The sequence below is a fragment of the Nothoprocta perdicaria genome, unplaced genomic scaffold (genome assembly GCF_003342845.1).
Source record: "Nothoprocta perdicaria isolate Ctin4 unplaced genomic scaffold, notPer1 scaffold_18, whole genome shotgun sequence".
In the NCBI taxonomy this organism is placed as follows: Eukaryota; Metazoa; Chordata; class Aves; order Tinamiformes; family Tinamidae; genus Nothoprocta; species Nothoprocta perdicaria.
The window spans coordinates 2,314,115-2,335,949 of NW_020454982.1; the positions used below are offsets into that span (position 1 = coordinate 2,314,115).

The following is a 21,835-nucleotide window of genomic DNA, read 5'->3' on the forward strand; positions in this document are numbered from 1 at the left end:
TGCATTTCATATTTTCTGTGTTCGAAGTAGCTTAATATTTTATGTTTGGCAGCAATGAGCCTCCCTGCAAGCAGGAGACAGGTTATACAGTAGTGGAAAAAAAATATTTGCATAAGGTGTACTGGGTATTCCCATGTATGGAGCATATATCATTAGAGAGCTTGTGTAAATGTGTTTTGTATTAGTTGTACATCTGAAGAGTTTGCTTTGGAGAAGAACAAGCAAATGAAGAAACACAAGAGAAACTGGAATTGAATGTAATGTTCAGTCTTTTCCTTTTATTTCTAAGGTCTGTATCACTTCTCAGTAATGGAAGATGTTGCTCTTGGTGAACCAATAGGAAGGGTGAAAGCAAACGACCTGGATATTGGAGAAAATGCTAAATCATCCTATGATATTATCGAAGGAGATGGAATGGATATATTTGAAGTTACTACAGATGCCCAAACTCAGGATGGAATTATTAGAGTGAGAAAGGTAAATGAATGGTACTGTTGGATACTCTCTAAGTTTGTTTATTGTTCATGCAACTGCCCAAGCAAACTGCACTCTGTGAGAGCACACTGGGCATCAAAAGATTCTCTTACCCATGGATGTGGTGTCAAGTCAGTGAATTTACAGAACTGGAGGTATATTCACTAGGCTTCTCAATTCACCATTTGGGAGATTCCCTGTGCATTTTTTTGTGCTGGGAATGCATTAGTCCTCTTGTCTTTGCTTCCTGAGAACAACCCCATGCTTCACATGCTCAAATCATTCAGCTTTTACCTGCTTGATTCAGAAGGAGAAAGAGTGGATTGGAAATTCCTCAGTTGGTAGTATAAACTTGCGTGAAAACTTGTCTGACTATGCATCAAATGCCTTTACTCTGTTGTTTTACTTGCTGCATAGCTAGTTAAATATTAACTAGCAAATTAATTAACTAACTAGAGTGGGGGTGAAGAGGGGAGTAAAAGCTTTTTCAGAACTTATAATTTAAATTACCTGATGTGTAAGAGACTAAATTTTCCACATTTTCGCATGTTGAACAGTCCTTGCTCAATGAATGGTGATTCAGTGAAGCTTATTAAGGACATCCATACTACTTCAAATGAATAGAACTAGCGAATTGGAGCCCAAAGAGCCCACTTTCAGTGCAGTGCAATCTTGATATGTGCAAGATGAGGTATTTGCATGTATACAATGGAAAGGTGGTGTGGGTATATGAAAAAAAGCAGGGAGCAGACAGAGCTTCCAGAACAAAATGTGGAAGGAAGAGTTGATGACATATTAATTACAAGTTTAATTTGCATTACTTTCTGGAGTAGGAGATTATAGCCTTTTATGCCGTGTTTCAAAAATGGAAATGATTATAACTTACAACAATAGATTATGCAGGGTTTTAAATATGTAGGATAGACCATTCTAAAAAATCCTTTAGAAATAAACAGCTATAAATATGATAACATGACATTCTAGAGAAAGAAGAACTCAATGAGCACAGGTAGTTTATATTCAACTTATACCCATGTTTAAAATCAAAAGTTTCTATTTATGTTTCTTAGTGAGTAGATCAGCACTGTAGATGTAGAATAGAATGACATATCTATGGATTTGTTTTTCCTATGATGAATTATGATATAAAACTACGAAACTATGATATAAGCCCCTGATGTACTTTACTTTTATTATATGCTGTGACCTCCTCTGTAAACTAAAGCAATTAACCTTTTGCCCCAGTTCCATTGCCATATTTCATAACTCAGTCTCTGGCATAATGCTCTTCAATATATTCATTTTGACAGCAATAATCATTCTGGTTCTCCTACAATAGGAGATAGGAATAGATGTATGTAGGATACAGTTCACCAATGTATTTTCTCCAGCAAAAATTCCTGAATTTTAGAAAATATAGAGTAAATTTTCCGTATGTTATTTTGATTAAGCATGACTAGTTCTACTGGGGTGCTGCCAGTTTTGTGAGACATTTGAAAAAACACTTGAAAAACATTGTATAGGAGGTAAGATTAGCAAATTGTGAATATGCTGATCTATAAATCATCATTTATAATTGCAAAAGCTCACCAATTTAAGAGCTATTAAAGAAGCAAGGTTTTCTCATGCTTACTAGAACTTCTGAGAAAGAAAATAACATTACAATTTGATTTATACCTGAAAAAAGATCAACAAATTTTGGATGTATATGTATTGAAATCTTTGACAGACTTCATGAAAGAGTTTGGAATTCTTATTTGTGTTCTAGCTGGTATTTGCATTGCAGATTCAGTTTCTATGTCTTTTCTTTTTATCCCTGGGACATTGTAATGCAAATCTTAATATCTTTCCAAAGCTTGGCAATTTGCATCTTTGAAATGTGAATCATTGTGAGACACAAGAGAATTATATTGTGAATATACTCATGTACTTCAAGTCACAAACTTGAGTCTCCTATAATGAAAAATTCTAATATTTGAGAGTGTCATGGATTTGGGTTTTATTCTGTAGTTCGTTCCTTTAAATCCACTGTGTTTTCATCTTTTATGTTTTAATATGAAACTGTAGAATAGTAAAAACAATGGTGACATGGCAGGTATATTGGTAGAAAAAAAGTAATTGGATTTGTGTTTCTCTCTTTGGAGAAAAAAAAAAGATAACAGAAGAAAAAAAAGAAACAGAAATTGCTGCAGTTGTAAGAAATTCCTCGGAGATATCTACCTCATTTACCCCTATAAACAGAAATGCAGAGTTATCTGAAGTGCAATAATATTGAAGTACTTTCTTATATGATTAGCTCTACATTTTTCCACATAAAGCTTAGTTCTTTAAGTTTCTCGCGTTTTAGAAATAATGAACTATTTATTCCTTGTGGAGATAAAATACATGTGTTTATATATACATATGTGTGTATGTATATACATATACGTATTTCTTATATCTAGCTAACAGAACACTGATTAGTATGCCAGTCATGTCAATATCAATGAATTGGTACTATTTAACTGACAGGAAATTGCAAATAGTGTAGTTTATGAGCAAATATTTTTGTAAAGTTCTTCTGAAAAGCAAGAGAACAAAACAAAGAGTTCTAATTTCACTAGATAATGAGCAAATATCAATATATAGCTAGAAAATTTTTAGGTTGAATTTCTGGAAATGGGAAGTGATTGCATTAAAAGTCACTGAATGCGCTTAAATGCACATAGCTTTCATCCATCAGCATTATATTCATTTGTTCTTGCTCTGTGGCCATTAGTAAAAGGCATTTATCTTTGTCATTCTTAACAGCCACTGGACTTTGAGACCAAGAAATCCTATACTCTGAAGGTAGAAGCAGCCAACGTTCATATTGATCCTCGCTTCCTCAGTGGAGGACCATTCAAGGATACAGCAACAGTGAAAATTGTAGTAGAGGACGCTGATGAGCCACCAGTCTTTTCATCACCTACTTATCTCCTGGAAGTGCATGAAAATGCTGCTATTAACTCTGTGATTGGTCAGGTGACTGCTCATGACCCTGATGTGTCTTCCAGTCCTATAAGGTAGAACTGCTTTAAAGACGTCATTTAAAAAGCTTCCCACAGATTATTAAGCATATTTTCCATACATTAAATGGATGAGTTTATTATCACTTCATGTTGCTTCTATAAAGATCCTTGTATAGGATTTCTTTGCTTTATGATGTTAGACTTATCAGTTGAGATAATTTTCATATTCACAGAACTATTTCTTGCCACATTGTTAATCTTATCAATCTGCAGTAATTCAGTAAAAATAAGAAATAGGGCATAAAAAGTCTGACAAGGTTGGATCATCAATATTTATTTCTGCATTTATTTTAAAGAATCTGCTAGTTTCCAACACTAACAATCTTGAGTTTGTTCCATGTAGTTCTAAGAAAGTAAAACCATATTTTATATTCTTTTGGCAAAACCCACCCTTGCTTTTATGCTAAGCAATCAGAGATTATTATGCCCATATGGCTTTTGCATCTTCAGTTTACACTATTTTTATTTTAGATCTCGCTTGAATTGAACCAAATTTGCTTTTCGAGGTTTAGCAGATCTGTGTCTTTTCCGTCTCATTTTGATTTCTGCAGATCTTCCCCCACTGTATCATATACCACTGCAATACAATCTGACTGCCCCCCAAACATATTTTGCTATGTATAGTACTGCCAGCTAAAAGTGTTATGAAAATGAATACAAATAATCAAACTTATAGTGAAGGTATATTTGTAAAGAATGCATTTGATAGTAATTGCCATTTTACATGATCAGTCATATTAGTATAACATAATATTTAAGCTCTTCAAGTATTGTAAGGATGATGCAGTCGTCATATCGCTGTAATGGAAAGTAGCTGTATATGATTTATAATACACTTAAAAGAAAAAAGAAAAAAAGAAAAACAAGTTAAAAAAGAGTGCTTTAATACTAACTGGTCATTTTTTACTTTTTTTCTTTCTGCTGAATTTTGTGAAGGAAAAAGTAATTGCATTTCAAAAAAAAAAAAAAAATCATGTATTTCAATAGACATCTGTTCTCAGTATTTTGGTTGCCGGAGATTTTGAGTACAAAAAAACTAACAACAAAAATCAAGATATGAGTCACCTTACCTGCCACCAATACAGCATATGCTGCATGCTATTTTACTGCATGCTATATTACATTCAGGCTCAGTAAACTAATAACTTTTCTTAAAGGAAAAAAAAAAATCATTTCTACCCAGTGCAGCAGTAATCTCTTTTTTACACCTGCTTAGAATAGATGAAACGCATCATCCGATCTTTCCATCAGTTCATCTAAAATGCATAAGCCAATCAGAGATGTATGAGCAGGTGCATAGATGAGTTACCAGTCTGGCTGTGAGTATTCCCATCTTACAGAAATCCCTTAATAAGGATATTAAGCAATACCTCATGTCAAGTACATGATTTCTGGCACTTTTTTTTTTTCTCTGAAATTTCCATATCAGCCCAAATCTTTAAGACTCAGAAAATTTTAAGTAGATGAAGCTAAAGGATGCATGTTTTGAATCATATTTTTCTTATTGTTGATGTTTACCCATAATTTTGGAAGACTGAAGGGACTGGTGTCTTTGGGTAGGTGACAATGTGAAATTCAGGTGAATTATGTCTCTCTTATCCTTTTCTTCCAATGGATGTGAACTGTCTCTTCATGTCAGTTCTTAAGTGAGTACAAATAGGTCTTCATAATTCCCTGTTTTTAAGATATGTAGTATTTTTTCCTTTATTCTGCTGCAGGTATTATTTAAGGAACTGCCTCACTTTTAACCTTGATGTCAAAAAAGTACATTAATTCCAGTAGTACTTATTTCATACTTCTGTTATTGTTTTATAACGATTAGCTATTTATTTGCAGTAAATTATCTGGGATAAAACTTGATCTCAATGCATGGCAAAAGGCATGAGTAATGAACTTCCTGTAGTGTCTCTGCTCTTTGATACAATCACTGCTCTTCACTGGGGCATATCTGCCTCACTATGGCAAATTTGCCCTATTCAAACATAAGGAGATTTTAACTTTGGAGGCAGTGGATTGTTTTCTTAACTTCTTTCTAAACTTTAATGGGAACTAAGGAGACATTAAAATAAGGTTAAGATACCTTTTCCACTGTGACTGCCTAAAGTCAGGTAGAGCTGTAGGTACACCTGCAGCTTTATTTTTCCATACAAGTGACCTAATTTTCAGAAATGCTGTGTACAGTACAAGCCCTGGTAAACCGTTGAGAACTGTGTTGAGCTTACTAGAAAATCAATTTACTTAAATGTCCAAATATAGAAGTATGTGCCTAGCTTTAGGTATAGATATTTGAAATTTGTCTTCATATATTTTATGTCCTCTTTTTAACTAAGCTACTGATTTTTAGATGAGCAAAACCATCTCTATCTAGAAAATATGTAAATCAAAGGTTAAATATCTAGAAATCAAAGGTGTTTTTGCCCTTTAAGTCCTTTAGTTGCTAAGAATCTTAGCTATGTGACCATGCTAATCTTGATTTTTAACAGTGCAGTCTTTAACTTTTTAAATTGTAAGATTTTCATGGCTTACTTGAAACATATTTTCTTTGAACTGTTTTTGAAAGAGTTGTGTTGTACTGCCATTAGATTACTGTAAGATTACAGAATTACACCAATAATCCAATTGCAGCATATCTCTTAGTATGAACAAGATATCTGACACTGAAATGAAAACAGATGAATAGTTTAACGCTAACCTTGAAATCAGATCCTAATGGGGCATCTATTGAAACAGTCCTGTGCTGGAGTGAGTTTGAGTTCATCAGGATGCATTTACTCTTTTTTTTTTTAAAGAGTCTTTGTGACATATAAAGAAGCTTCAGAATCTGACCTTTTTTGAAAATATTTTATGATAAAGCATCAAGTGAAATGAAATAACTGATTTTCAAATAATGATTCTGTTGTGATTGCAGCAAAATATGTTTGTGCTGTTTTATCACTGGATTTATAAGCCTATTTGCAAAACCTGTGTTTTGCAATGTGTTCTGAGAAACTGATGCTTTGAGTCACTTTTTTTACCACAGTATAATCAAGACTGTCAGTGTATAACTCTCTGTTATGCCTAGATATACTGCAGAACAGAAGAAAAAAATTGTCGGTCCATGTTATTAGATTTTGTAATGCACAGATACAAAGGCCTTAAGAGCCTCTTATATAAATCCACAATAAGGCATCAGTAGGACTCCTTGAAGTCAATTTTTTGCCAAATCTAATAAATAGTTTAGTGATAAATTTGTAGCTTTTCCTTTCACAAAATGGGAAGGCCTCATTTTGCAATTTTTCTTCTACAAATAATACATTAATATAGTAACTCTTTGGAAATGGACTAAAATAAAAGCTTTTCCAGAGATGCTATTCTGAGCTTTAAATCATCATCCTAGTTAATGCATCATTGGAGCAATCTGGCACAACTCTTCCGTGCTCTCAGGCTAGCTCTGTTTAGACTGCATAATTTACCTGGATATTCTCATTTGCAAACTCTGACTATTTGTCAGATGAAAGTTGTTTTGTTCGAAATCAGTGATGTCAATCCATAAAACAGTCAATCCTTCCATGTTTGAAATGTTTTACAGGTAAATGGTGATTCATTAACAGACTTCTACCCATGGAGCTGCTTGAAATATAGCCAAATAATGCTTTTTTAAAAAAAGTCTACATTAATCTAAAATTTATTAGTAAAATAATGTTATTTAGTCTTTTTTAGAATAACCATCAAGCCCACCATTTTTATGTTTAATATGTTACAGTTGAAATTATCAGCAGTTACTGAGAAATACCATAAAATCTGTCTAATAAATTTGATGGATTGTGTAATTAACTCTTGATCATCAGCATTTTTCAATTATGTTGCCCACTGAACCTGGGGGCAGTCTATGACCTTCATACTGGTTATACAGTTAATTACTCCTTGGACAATAATTATTAAGCCTTTTTAGTCTCAGTTTGTCATTTTGTCTTATAAATTATCATGCTCTTGAGCTTTGCAATCCATTTGTACTTAAAACTGTGGTTCTTTGAGGGTTGCATAAATTGTCTTCTGATTATGTGCATCACACCAACTTCTTAAAGTAGATTACAGGGATATCTGTTTTGTAGGTTTTCCATTGATCGACATACTGATCTTGAGAGACAGTTCAACATTAATGCAGAAGATGGGAAAATAACTTTGGCAACACCACTTGACAGAGAAACAAGTATGTGGCACAACATAACTATTGTAGCTACTGAAACTAGTAAGTATTTGTGTATACCCACTTCTATTTCTGTTAGCTTTGTAACTGTTTCTTCCTGTGTATGGTGTGGAAACCACCTGTATTCATGTGGATGATGATCAGCCCGTTTCATTGCCGTTAGCCTTACTAATTACAAGCCATGATACTGCTTTTTTTTCCTTAAGTGTGGTAGATCTTGAATGTACCCTCAGTTATGAACTTTTTCGTAAACGGGTAAACATAAAGTTTTGACAAACATTAAGATGCTCTTTGCTAGTACGCTCCCTGAACCTGAAATTTTGCATTAAGTACAAATGATTTAGGGCAGTTTCCCACTGGCACAATGTCAAAGCTTTTTAGAACGAGATTGGTCAGTGAGAACTAAGCATAATTTGTGCATTTCACCTGCAGAGGAAGATTTTTAGACTTGGGATAGCTGATATTTTTTGAAGATTATCTGCTTTGGAGTGTAGATAGATAATGTTATATATGCTGCTATTTTTAATTTTTTTCTAACTACCAAAAGGTGGATTCAAAGGTAGACCTGCTGCTTTAAACTCCATCAAAAGTAGGAGAAACATGAAAGCATGAACTAGTGGTGACTGTGACTCTTTACTGTATGTCCTTAGCAGACAAAAGAGCGGTTTGTGTTTCTGGAAAATATTTCCTAATTATAGACAAGCAAATATCTAGTTCTAATTCAGAATAAATTCACACTGTTTCAGAATATTTCAGAATATTTCAGAATATTTAAGGTTGGAAGGGACCTCTACAGATCATCTAGTCCAACCTTCCTGCTCAAGCAGGCACACCTAGAGCATGTGGCACAGGGTGGCATCCAGGCGGGTTTTGAAGACAAATTTTGTCACAGGTTTTGTCACAAATAGTGTTACCATCATATTTTGGGACCTGTGCAAAGTGAAGCTGACATCTCTTTTTGGCTACTGAAGATAAAGCAATGCAAGAGCTATTGATAAAAAAAAAAAAAAAAACGAGCTGAAAGTGATTAATATGTTATGGGTGAGAAATTTTCAGTATTTCAGATTTAGCTAGGTGTTTTACAGTAATTTAGTGAAAAATAATAAAGTTCTTATGCAACTTTGCTCCTCCCAACTCCTCCTCTTCAAATCTGGTCACCTTCCATTCACATTGCATCTCACGTAAGAGAAATATTGAAAGTTGTTATTTCTGTGGATTGTTTCTTGAATTTTTCCTCCATATTCCCATGTATCCAAGTTTACTCTGAGTGAGTCAAGAGCAGTCACTGCCACTGGACTTTAAGTACTGGGCTAATAAGATTTCTCATTGTTTTAATGCATTGTGTGATGGAGGTCTAAAAAGCTTAAAATTGTATGTGAGTCTTGGGAGGTTTATTTTAACTACATATTTCAGAGAATGGCAGTGAGTATTGCCTTCCTGTGAAAGTCAAGGTTGATTAGGCTGCTCGTGTGTTCGGGCTCTCTGGAGCCAAGTCCTGAAGAGTAAGAGAATTTGAGGACATATGCATATTTTCCAGGAGGCTGAATTATAGCATAATAAGAATGAATGATTAACTTGCAGACATTTCTTTTGGTGCATCTTTTTTTGTGTGTGTGTGCATAAAAGCTCATCATATCTTTGGTTCTTGCTCCTTTTTTAAATGGAATTTTCTGACATTCTGTAAAATCTAGTAATGTCAGAAACCTTAGAGTCATGTGTAAGCCTATTCATCTGTACATACAAATGCATTTTTATTTTGTATAAGGTGCAATTATAGCTGTAGCTGCTGTTCACATTGACATGCTTGTGTTGCTTGTGTTAACTGGTTAGCAATTTTGCTGGGCAGTGAAGCAGAGCGGGGTTCAGCCTGGGCTAACCTCCTCAGTATTCTCTCAGTTCCTTGGACAAGATTTGCAGTACTTAGGAGCTATGCTGTCAATGCTGCTCAACCACTAAAAGAAAATCAGATAGCCTCAGTTTGTTTATCAGAACATTTTAGCTACATTTTTCACAGATTCTGAACATAATTCAGTCTGATTATTCAAGCTATCAGAACGTCACGCTTTCATAAGCCATATAGCAATTAAACTTAGACAATAACTGTACAATAGTCTTTCTACCTCCAGCTCCATGATTTTTAGTTTCTTTCTTTTAATAGGAATACTAGCTACAGTGGAGATGTTTTCTCGGTGTCCTCATAAGTGATGATCTGTTGGCCTAACATAGCATTCAATGGCTACACAAGTAGCCATTCTTCAGAGAGTAACTTTCAAGTCATATTCCAGTTATTGTATGTGAGCTACGCTGAAGCTAACATTGAAGTGTAGACAATTTATTCTTTTTATTAGTATAGACTTGATCCTCTTCAGTCTTATGGGTATATGTGGAGTTATTAATACATTCTGCTGTAGAACAGGTTATAGGAAGCTTTTTCCTATTTCTTGTCCCTCTTTGGACTTCTTGTGCATCACAGACGTGAGAGTCTCCATTCTTCCAGGCCATAGACCAGTCACCAGAGGAACTCCAAAGCCCTTGCTTGAATTGTGTGTGAGAGGCTGTTTCTGGTAGCCTGGAACAATGCTTTTAGCCCAGGGTTAGATCTCTGAATGGAATTCAGAGTTTTTAGTGGAATTTCTTTTACTGTATTCTCTAAGAAGTATAGTTATGGAACTATTATTTTGATCGACTGCTTTATCAATTGATTCCTGAAATTAAGCTTCACTTGCCAAACAAAGAGCATGTCAGTGCCTAGATAAGTGAAAGAAAGAAAGAAAGAAAGAAGGCAAAAAAAAAAAGGCAAAGTACTAGAACTGTCACAGCTAGTAGAAATCCTTGTGAATCATTAGTTTAAGCGATAGATGAAAATATAGACTAGATCTTGAAATGGAAATGGTGATTTGACCACAGTAAATATTTTCCAGGCATAGAGCGTAGAAATCTCAAGGACAAAGCTACAGGCTATGTCTGACAAAGGTAATTACCCATACCAACTGCATTCTTCAGAAATGAAGAAGTATGAGGCAATTTTATCACCTAATGGGAAAGGGCATAAAGCCAGAAAGACTCTTTATGGTTTACCAAGGATCTAAATACAGTAATTGAATCATCACCCAGCACGTGCTCTACTAAAATTATCTATATTGTATATTATTCAAAAAAAAAATACAGGGACATTAATGAAAATGGAAGAGACACATAATTATTCTTCAGAATAAGCATTCAGCTACAAGGTACCTTTTAGTGTCATGAATACCTCTGCTCCTGATTTTCATTTATTTAATATTATTTAGTCTTCTATTGTAAGGATAACTATAGGCATTATAGCAATAATTCTTGCAGTTTAGAGCTACTTTGGTGCATCACATAATTACCTTTAATTTAAGGCTGATACAAATTAGGCAAAGTTTAGAAAAAGAAGAAAATAAACCTTTATGGAGATGCAAACAAGAGAAGCTGAGGAATATTAACCTTTTTCCCTTGAGCTTTTTTCCTTTGGCTTAGTGGAAATCAAACTGGATAATCCATCATTTTTTGCATTAAAGGAATTTAGAAGGGTAATTTTTATTCATTTTCACATAAATACAGGGCTATATAGAAAGAACTCCATAGGCTGTAAAGGAGCATGTGCCATTGGTGCGTGGAGATCTGGTGTATCATACAGCTCCTTGCAGCTCTCAGCCGTTAAGGTGCATTCAGATATATCACAAATTTTCCCATTATTGCTTTTCACAGCTCATGAATGGCAAGAGATGTCATCCGCATGGATAAGAGCATGGGAGTGATCATATTATGAAAAATATGAATGGAAAATGAGTGTACTTGTGAAATGATCTCTATAAAATGACCTCAGTAGTTTAGGAGGTAGCATAAAAAATCAGGTATGAGAAGCTGAATAGAAGTTGTTAACCTCTGATTTCAGAGGAAATCTGAAATAGAACTATGATTATGAAAAGGATGTGACTAATTGAAAACAAATACAGAAGAAATTATTGTAAGAACTAGAATTCAAATCCAAAATATCGAGAAATTTTTCTTAGACGTGAAGGAAATCTAAGATCTATACAACAGTACTATTAAGAAAATCAATCTTAGAAAGAAATATGAGCTCTAAAAAACAAAGAAATTTAATCTCTGGTAATAAATATTGCTTTATCAAAGAAGCTTTATTAAAGCTTTCCAATATTTTGTCTATCAGTACAGAAAAGATGGAGTTTTTTTATGAGCAATTAATTATTTAACTTCAATCATGAAATAATTTAAAATAAAAAAATCAAAATATTCCAGACATCTTGTCCTCAATCAATCTGGTTATTGTTATTTTTTAATGCTGCTAGTCATAAAATTTCAAAGCTAATAAGGTGTTGTATATCTGAGTCAACATTTTATAACATTTTAGTATGCATGATATATTAGCATATTTACAATGTAATTGCTCTGAAATGTTGGCCTGATTCCTGACTTCAATGCTTAGGATTTACACTAGTGCAACTCCCGTTGTTTAAGACACAACAGGCTTCTCTTTATTTAGTTTTCGTCCTGATGCTTCAGTGGCTTCTTTTTCGAGACAGATACTTTTCCATCATGTAATGGCACCACATTATATCCTGTAACATTTTCTCAACATCATAGAATCATAGAATGCCGAAGGTTGGAAGGGACCTCAGAGGTCATCGAGTCCAACCCCCCTGCTCACGCAGGGTCACCTAGAGCACGTGGCACAGGGCTGCATCCAAGCGGGTTTTAAAGATCTCCAAAGAAGGATATTCATATTTAGAAATAAAAACTTGTTACTTTCTTGCAATGATTAATGCCTTACCAAGCACCTCACTAGGTTTGTGGTGCTGTAGTTTGCAGGAGGTAACAATCCAATAGCATTTATATCCCAGTGTTATTAATGTTAATCCAGACAATAAAGTAGCAGAAATATGGTGGCTTTCGGTGGTTTCCCATTTTTCATTTTTTTACTTCTTATCAGTAGCTGCCACAAGGAAATAGAAAAACTTTTTCAACAGCTTTTAGTAGAGACTGTCTTTTGCTGGCTTGATGGGTATACATAAGAGCCCTTCCTGCAGATGCTTCCAGAGATTACAGTTGCTGTTAGATTTGCTTTTGCTTATTCTTTAAATTAGATTTTTTTTTCATGTATAATAAACACAGTATTTGCATTGATTTTGGAAAAACACAACCATACAATTTCAAATATTTCTGTCTTGCTTTCCTTTATAGTATATAAGTCTACAAATAGTTGCTGATATTTAATCCATGTTTGTGATTTTTACATGAATAACCATGCAATGATGCAGTTAATTTACTGAGGGCAACATAACTGTGTACTCCAGCCTGACTTGCCTCATCATTAGACAAAATTAAGTCTCAATAACACAATATTGTATTAGAAATGCAGGTTGTTTTCTGCCAGAATTTTTTTTGGCTTGGTCTCAGTACATGTGTGGGTGGAGGGATAATAGCAGCACACATTTTTTTTTCTAAAGAATTTACTTTAGGATGTATGAGGAAAACAGCATCGTTTTCATTGTCATAAAGCTGGCATGAGTATAGCAGGTTGCAATGCAGCACGCTCAAGCAGCTTCACTAATAATTTATTTTGAATTATGTATTTGTTTACTCATATTGATGTGTCACATATATCTTGATTATGTGTCACTATGAATATAAAACTCACTGTGGTCAAAATTAGATATGCAGAAAAACAGTCTCTAAGGACATACTGTTTGCATCCAGTGCTTCTGACAAGAGACAAGTACCTGTAATTGCTACTTAAATATTGAAAAAGTGCTACAGTTTCTGATTAGGATGCCCCTTTTAAATCTCCTTTCAAGCCTCATCCCATTCCTTTCCTCCCTCCTCTTTATCACCTTTCCTTCCCCTCCCACGTGTGCACATCCCAAGCAGTCCAGCCTCTCTCTTGGGTGGAATGAGTGAACACTTCATGTTTTACCTGGCACATCTAGTGTATTTTCTAGCATTTTCTTTTTGGATGAATAGAAAGTGGTGACTCTGAAGAAATTCGTTTCGAAAAAGAAAATAACATATTTTCATTAAATAGTAATTGTTCAACCTACAAAGCATTTTAAAATAAACAGCAATCTATGAGTATGAGCTTTCTTTCTATGGCCTAGACTCAGCTATTCCCTCCAGATTTAAGTTGGACATGAATTAGTTTCAGGATCCTCTGTTTCCTTAAGGACAAAATTAGAGCTCCCTTACAGAACCTGGTTCTTGGGAGATAACTTTTCCGCTCTTAGCCTGAATGGCCAAATTTAACAGGTCTCTTCTAATCAGGGCTATGGGTAGATGACATCTTTTTCACAGTTGTAAACTGTATTTGGGGGTTGCTTTACTTTTCCAATTTAGTTTTGCGTTCCCAAGCCCTTTTGAGCCTATCTCTGTGCATTCAGACAAGATAATATTGAGGGTATGAGGCTTCTGAAAAAAAAAAAGAACAAACATTTCCCAGTTTTTGTAAATGGATCTTTCAATTCACAGAGGATCAGAGGTAATTACAGAGTAACAATTTGTTAGGCTGCTGAGTAACTGCACAGCTTAATGGTATGAAAAATGACAAAGAGGTTGCATTTGAATGTCATATAATGCTCTGCCCTCAGATGCATAAAAAGGAAGCTAATTCCATCAATGTGCATTATGTCTCTATGAAAAGAATACTCTGACTTAATTTTTAGAAAATATATGTCTATAATTTGATTACTAAGCTTACAAATCTTTGTTGATCCATTGAATATAACAGATTCTGTTTTTTATAATTTAAATTGCATTTAATTTTTAAATTTTTATTTATTTAAAAAGGTAGGAAATAGATAATGTGATATAAAAGGCAAGAACTAGTTAAAACTTGCAGAGCAAGAGAGATCTAATTAACTTCCCCAGGATCTGAATCAGACCTTGCAGTGCAAATACATACAAGCATAGTCTATTTACATTGCTGCTATAATGGCAGCAAAAAGAAGTATAGTGTTTGAATGTCACTGATGAAAAAAATAAATTAAAAAAAAAAAAAGTCTGGTCTTTTTTTCGTCTGTTTAGTTTTTCTGCAAACTTTAGGCAGTGAATGCCAATTTCATGCTAGCTCTGGGCTGTGTTCAACAATCTTTGTCTGATATGCACCAAGCAAAAATAATTGATAAATGAAAATGATAATAGATGAGGACTTTATCTGAGTGAGACCTAAAGAATATGGCTTTATATAATGAACATTTTCTGCCATACATTGTGTCTATCACTGCAATTTTACCTTCTTATATTTTTCTTTGTACTAGCAGCAAAATTATAACCTCTCCTTTTATGCTAAGCCGTAGATCTTATATATTCATCAAAAGAAGGCAGATGGCCTTAGTCACCTTCTGACAGATGGAGGTGCTGAACTTCAGAAACTTTCTAATTACAAATTCAGCTTTGAAGTCACTTACTTTAAAATGTAATCTGTCCTCAGTTTCCCCTGCTCCTTCCACAGTACTTCATATAAATACACTCCTTATATCACCCTTGGCTAGCCAGAATATATGATACAACTTTATTTGTCCAGATCTGTAGAAGTATGTGTTTTGTAAAAGTATGACATTTTTTTCGTGGTGATGAGATGTGGAAAAATGAGCAAAAATGAAGATAGTGGGTAATTCTGAGCAAGTCTTTGGTTAAAGTTTTGATAATGTATCAATAAGGAAATAAATATAGAATGTAACATAAGGTTGTTCTTGACTTGTTCATCTTACATCTGGAGAGCCTAATAAAATACACTGAGGGATCTCTGGAAAGCAGATAATACTTATTATCTCCCTTCCTATTTTTTCCCTAAAGAATGACTTGAATGACAAACTTGAGAAATATGTTTCACATCTTTTTTTTTTTTTTTTTTCTTTCTTTCCTTTCCTCCCACACACATGCACACACATACACTTTCTGCAAAACGTATTCCTCTAATATATTCCAGTTTACTGGAATAAACATAAATGCAACACTAATTGTGAGTTTATTTCTCAGCAACCTGTATAGAAGTTTTTCTGCTCTGCACTGCTATGTTCATATTATTTTATAACGATTCTATAACTCTCTGTATTTTCTCATCCTTTAAGCATTTAAGGCTTTTTGTTTGTTTTTTATATTTGTTTGTTTTTGTCTAAATCTTAGTACTTTTTTATATTTAATGCCATTTTTTTTTTTTTTTTCTTTCAGTTTGGCGCTTAGATTTTAACCTCAGAAATACCTTATGGTCTGTTATTTTTTAAAAAAATGTTGACCTTTAGTGATGAAAGTGTCTTTCCCTTACAATTTCAATGTCATTTTCAGGTATTCAGGGTCTCTTGAATCGGATCATTATGTAACACCGTAGATAAATGAACACAGCATTTGTTGCAACATGTGATTTCTATAGTTAAACTTCAGAAAGAAAAATTCAGATTCACAATAACGTTTCTGTCTATCAAGCACTCAAATATATATTTGTTTGTTCTTCTGTGGTAAAAGAATTGTTACATGCTGTGGTGTTATGTATGTAAAGGAAAGCACAAGGAAAATGCCAGTGTAAAACCCAACTACAGAAATAAGTGAGGTGAATAAGACAATGGCCTATCTTACCAAAATTATATGCTAAAAGCATGATAAAAGCATGAAAAATAGTTCTATTAAAATAGGACTTCATAAATTTGAAATATGAAAGTTGTGAAATAAATGCTTTTGTTTTTACTAAGTCAATATTCAGGTTTTGTTTTGATTTCTTTCTTAGAACTAGGACTTCTATTTCTAATTTAAAATATTATTATATTAGAAATTTCATTGAATCAGAGAAGCATGAAATAGCCATTTCCAAGCCAAAGGATGATGATAATAAAAGATGTTTTACTTTTCAGGATTCTACATTTTATTCAGGTAGCCTTAGTTAATATGCAGGACAGGTTGTGATTTTTAAAGAAAACCTTGATATGATTTTCAGATGATTTAATTAACTCAACGAACTGAACTGGATTTCTTTTTGTTAAAGAAATGCTGCAATGTTATTTTTGTGGCCAATAATTCCCTCTCTTAAATATCTCTGCCTTTTAAGATTGGTGGTATGTGTTCATGTCAAGTAAAAATATCAGGCAAGAGTTTTTAAGTCTTTATGGGACCTGAATAACTGCCTTTTCTTCAGACAACAAGACATGAGACCAAAAATTTGGTTTATATGTGCTTTTTACTCTGAGTATTATTTATTGCATTCAGTAATGTTGAATGCAATGTTGATCACAGTAAGAATAAGGTCAGGTGAGCAGGGCGAGCAGATCTAGGAAGGTGCTATTGGCAGAAGTCAGAAGTCAGTAACTAACAGGGAGTTCAGAAACTGGTTGTGCTTTCAACCAGAAACTGGTTGTGCTTTCAACCATTGGTTTAGTTGAATGGGACTAATATTTTGTGCACAGTTGCTCATACAAAAGTAACTTTTTGTGCGGTCAAAGAGTAGATCTATTTCATGGTCTTTTTACTTTGTTCTGAGAAGAAAAATTCTCAAGAATATTTGGCACTGCTGCCCAAGAGAGCTATGAATGAGAGGGTCTTGCTCCATGTACATGTTACAACTGTGAATAGAGAGCAGACATTAAAAATAGGAAGACAAAATTATTTTATATCTTCAATGTCTTCATCCTCAAGTGAATCTGTATTTCTTGAATGAGAATTTGTTAATTTGTTTTAGTAGAGATGTTTACAGTGACTTTTATTTATGGGTAAAACACGTAAGTAAAAATTCATTGGGAAGTCTTGCAGTGACGCAATAATAATGCAGTGTATTTTGTGTGGTCGGCAATAGAAACCATAGATAAAATTCCATCTTCATCTCTCCTTCTTTCTCAACAATATGTTTCATTGTAGTCACAAGAACCCAATCTGCCAAGTAGGCAGTGGATATCCCCTTGTATGGAGATTTCCAAACCAGTTGGATCTCTCTTGTGTGTAGTAAATTAATTTTTTAAATGAATTCTCATCAAGTTTCTAATTATAATATCTTTAAATTTAATGTTTGTATTTCTGATGAAAGACAAACATTTTGGGGGCAGTCACAAGGGATATGAATAATTTCTTTAGAAGCTTATCTAATTAATTACATTCCTCTGTAATGTCTTTAAAATTTGAACTGCCATCATTTCATTAATTTAGATAAAAGTAAATCTTTAGTGTTTAAATGTGACACTTGTGCTGAGAATTCTGATAAGCTGAAGCGCTCATTGTCTATATATTTTATCAAGTTAAGATTAAAAATATGTTTTAAATCTTGGGATTTATGCTTTTCATATCAATTATTATTTGATTTCAAATATGTTAATAATTTATGATATAACTGTTCACCTCAGCTGTTAAGTAGGTTCATGAGATATGTTATAGAATTGATGTAAATAGTGGTCTTACAGTATTTTGGTAGGGACTCCTTTCTACTCCGTAACACATTTCTATCTAAACTAAAGCTTTTGACATCTTCAAGTGGCGAACATTTAGGATCTGATGTCTTATAATCTTCCATATCCTATGCAAGTAGAATCTGAAAATTTGGTACTATCCAGCTGCCACAAAGCCTTTGTTAATAGTGCTAGTACTTTAAGGTAGTAATTTAGGTAAAAGCAGGCAGTTCATGTAGTATGCAATTCCTCAAATTGTTTGTGACACAAATGATATAGTATGGTTATAAAATAATATTAATAGATGGATTTTGAAACAAGCATTGAGATACTTGAAAAGGTATACGTGAGCTATAGAACTTCTTATAAACTGTTCCATCAGCTGATCACCTCAGTATAAGTAGACTTCATGTCTTTTCTGTTTGGGGAAAAGAATCATTAAATCTAAAATGTTTATGAATGGTCTCTTAAATTAAATATACTAATTTAAGGAAAGCACTAGAAGTAGACTATGAAATATATACATAGAAAAATGCAAATTGTTGCTTTAGTTTTTCTTTCCTACAGCTTAACAAGGTTATTCTACTCTTTACAGTGATAAACTTCTTTATGCAAAATAGCTCTTTATTATAAATGGTAAGGCTTTATTTCAATGAATGTAGAATTTCACAGGATTTTTTTTCTGTTCAGATAAAAAAGAACCAGACTGCTTTAATAACCCAACGTAATACCTATTTTTACCTATGTCAATCTACAGACTGTCTTTGTAGCAATCTAGGTCTCAACATTAATCGTATTTACGTTGAAGAAATAATAGATGTGCAGTCAGAACAACTAATAGAGTAAAATGCTCTGTGCTCTGCCAAAGATAAACAAAGAAATAAATCTATGTTGTTTACTGCCTTCCTTTTTCTATGTATAATGGGCTTTATCAATAAAACAATACAAACTTCATCAGAGAAAAATCTTACCAATTTAGTCCAAGAAAGGTATTCATTGAGCTAATCTTCAACAAATGCTTTTTGCAGTAGGGATTTATTTATTCTTTTTAACCATAAAATACTGGCCATCCTTCTTTATCTCATGCTCCAACTCTACTATTCATTACAGATAAGGCAACCCAATTAAGCAAAGACAGAGAATAGGAAGAATATGTGTTCTATTTAAACATGTCGGTATCAATCTCAAATTAAATACGCTTACCTTTTATGCTATGATTTTTTTCTCTTAGGGAACCACAGTCAAGTGTCCCGGGTACCTGTTGCTATCAAAGTTCTTGATGTAAATGACAACGCTCCTGAGTTTGCATCAGAGCATGAAGCATTTTTGTGTGAGAATGGGAAGCCTGGACAAGTAAGTAGCTCTGTATTTTCAATGTTGTGTGTAATTTGATGTGGGGGAATGGGTTGCAATTGATTCCTGACAAAATATGTCCCTATGAGCAACTTTAAGACATGATTCATTTGAGATAAATCTATGAGCATATTCTCTGATACATCTCTCTCTCCACACATATCTATTTCTGTAAAGTATATGTTTGAAAGCAAAGTTAGGTATCTTCGGGACAAACTCAGAAAAAATGTTAGATATCTGTAAACTCTAATTGTTTTTATTCTTTTTGATAAAGCCTATCACTTCATAGAACTTTAGCTTCTTAGTACTACATAGTACTTTAGCTCATGTATGTTGATAAAATAAACTATAACCGACCTGAATCTCAGTCCACTGGAGACTGGACTAACTGGCCCAAGTGGCCAAGGCATAATTTAGGAGAAATACTTACTAGTCTAATTTCCCCTACCCTGTTTCAAATATAATATCTAGCTATCTTGTTCTTAGTTATAATTGTGGAAAAAGGAAAAAAAAATATGTAAGAAAAATTGAAATACTTAGTTGAGGTTGAAAGCGTCTGGAGAGTGCTGGAGAATTTAGGTTCCAAATTTTTATTATCTCTAAAAAAAAAAACCTAACGTGACAGGTTAATTCTGCCTTCATTTGATGATTTGATGGGGAGAGGGAAAAAAAAAGGTTGGGAAAGGATGATCCACATAGCTTCATCAGGTCAAATAAATATAGCTATATTTCAGAAGCAAGATGTAACTTGTCTAGCCTTTTTCAAAGAAAAAAAAAACATATCAACCTTTTGCAAGGTACGTGTAATGAAGGACAAATGTACAGGATTAGAGTACTTCATATGCTGGCTTTTTACAAGATAAAGATTCAACGACATTTACAGACTGCTATAAAGCAATGTAGTGTCACTAAGATTTATATTTTGTCCAGCTGAAGAAATGTAGCATGTTAAAACAATTCGATGCTTTTCAACTTTCTAATTTATTTCTAGATTGTGACATTTTATTTAAATAAAGAGCAGCTGACAGCATGACACCAGACTTGATAATCAGATTTTTCCCATGTCTCATGTGGGTGTTTGGCATTAAATTCACTACTTGCCAAAGTAGGTTACCTGACAATAGAGTCAGAAATTATTTTCTTTCAGTAGTATTAAATGACAACCTACGTAGTTATGTATGACAACCTATCTCTGCCAAGATCAGATTGTTAAGGAAGATTTATGATTTGACTTACTAGCATCTTTTATGTTTATTAAAAAGGTGTCAAAAATGTGTCATTTAAGAAATGAAAATTTTCTGTAACCACTGAAGAGAAGATTATTGAAATGTCCCCTTATGGGCAGACTTTTCCCAGCAGAGTTATGTTACTTATTCCTATTTAAGTTCTTTTTAGCTCTGAGTGGGTTTCTGTTTATCTCAGGATGGATTTCAGGTGCTTAGTAGTTGTTTGGTATGAAATATCATATTGGAATGAGTACACCTTTATCCCTGAAATGAGAAAGATATGTTGAATACTGTTTTCAGAATGTATCTATCCCTGGTATGCTTATCAAAATTCAGGTGGTTGAGAAATAGTGAAAAATGTTCACACCATTAGCATTTTGGAATGAAGCAATAAATGAGATTTTTGATAGTCAGCTGCTAGAAAAGGCTTTTATTTAAGCACTTATGGAAATTTTTTGATAAGCTGTGTGCTATTATTCATGTTACTGTCACCTCCTATGCTCTGGATCTGTTGCTAGATGTCACTCATGAGTATGATCCTTGTACGAAGGATCATGGCTAGAGGCGGCATTGATCCTGCAATTTATTCTATGTGTTAGACAAATAATTTTAGCGGGGTAATAGGTACTCATCAGTCCAGAGCAAACATGCAGATCACATTAAAATTGTCATTCAGAATTTATCTGCTCCTGTAAATATCTTCACGTGTATACTACTGAATGTTTTGTTATGTTCATTATTCTAGTTTCGAATTTTGGAAATAATTATATTGGTCAAGATGTAGAATTCAAAAAATGTGTCGACTATGAAATAGCTAATATGAGAAAGACACTATAGTCTATATACCGTAAAAGACACTATAGTTATTTGCACAGTAAACAAACCTCTAATTTGGCTAGTTCTGCAAAGTTTAAAAATGAATAATACATATGCAGAAATGGTATGATTGCTTTATGATACTTCACTATATTTACATTTGCAGTTCACCTTATATATAACTTCAAATTGATTTTGAATTAGCAAAGGGCTGATGATTTGCATCTAAACCTTTTACAAAACCTTATTTGCAATCCCTAAATATATTGACTGAACTATCTACTACAGTTCAGTTTTTCTAGTGTTCTTTTTTGAGTTCTGATGTAACTG

At 33.6% G+C, this 21,835-nt stretch overlaps 1 protein-coding gene across 2 annotated transcripts in view; it reads left to right on the forward strand.

Moving 5' to 3' along the window:
• The window catches only part of CDH8 (cadherin 8), a 107,088-nt gene that overhangs the window by 58,671 nt on the left and 26,582 nt on the right, over window positions 1–21,835 (forward strand). For both annotated transcript variants that reach the window (XM_026036514.1, XM_026036512.1), the window contains 4 exons: window positions 290–477; window positions 3,265–3,518; window positions 7,616–7,752; window positions 19,342–19,463. In XM_026036514.1, the coding sequence (XP_025892299.1) occupies window positions 290–477; window positions 3,265–3,518; window positions 7,616–7,752; window positions 19,342–19,463 (701 nt within the window). The remainder of the gene's footprint in view (window positions 1–289; window positions 478–3,264; window positions 3,519–7,615; window positions 7,753–19,341; window positions 19,464–21,835) is intronic.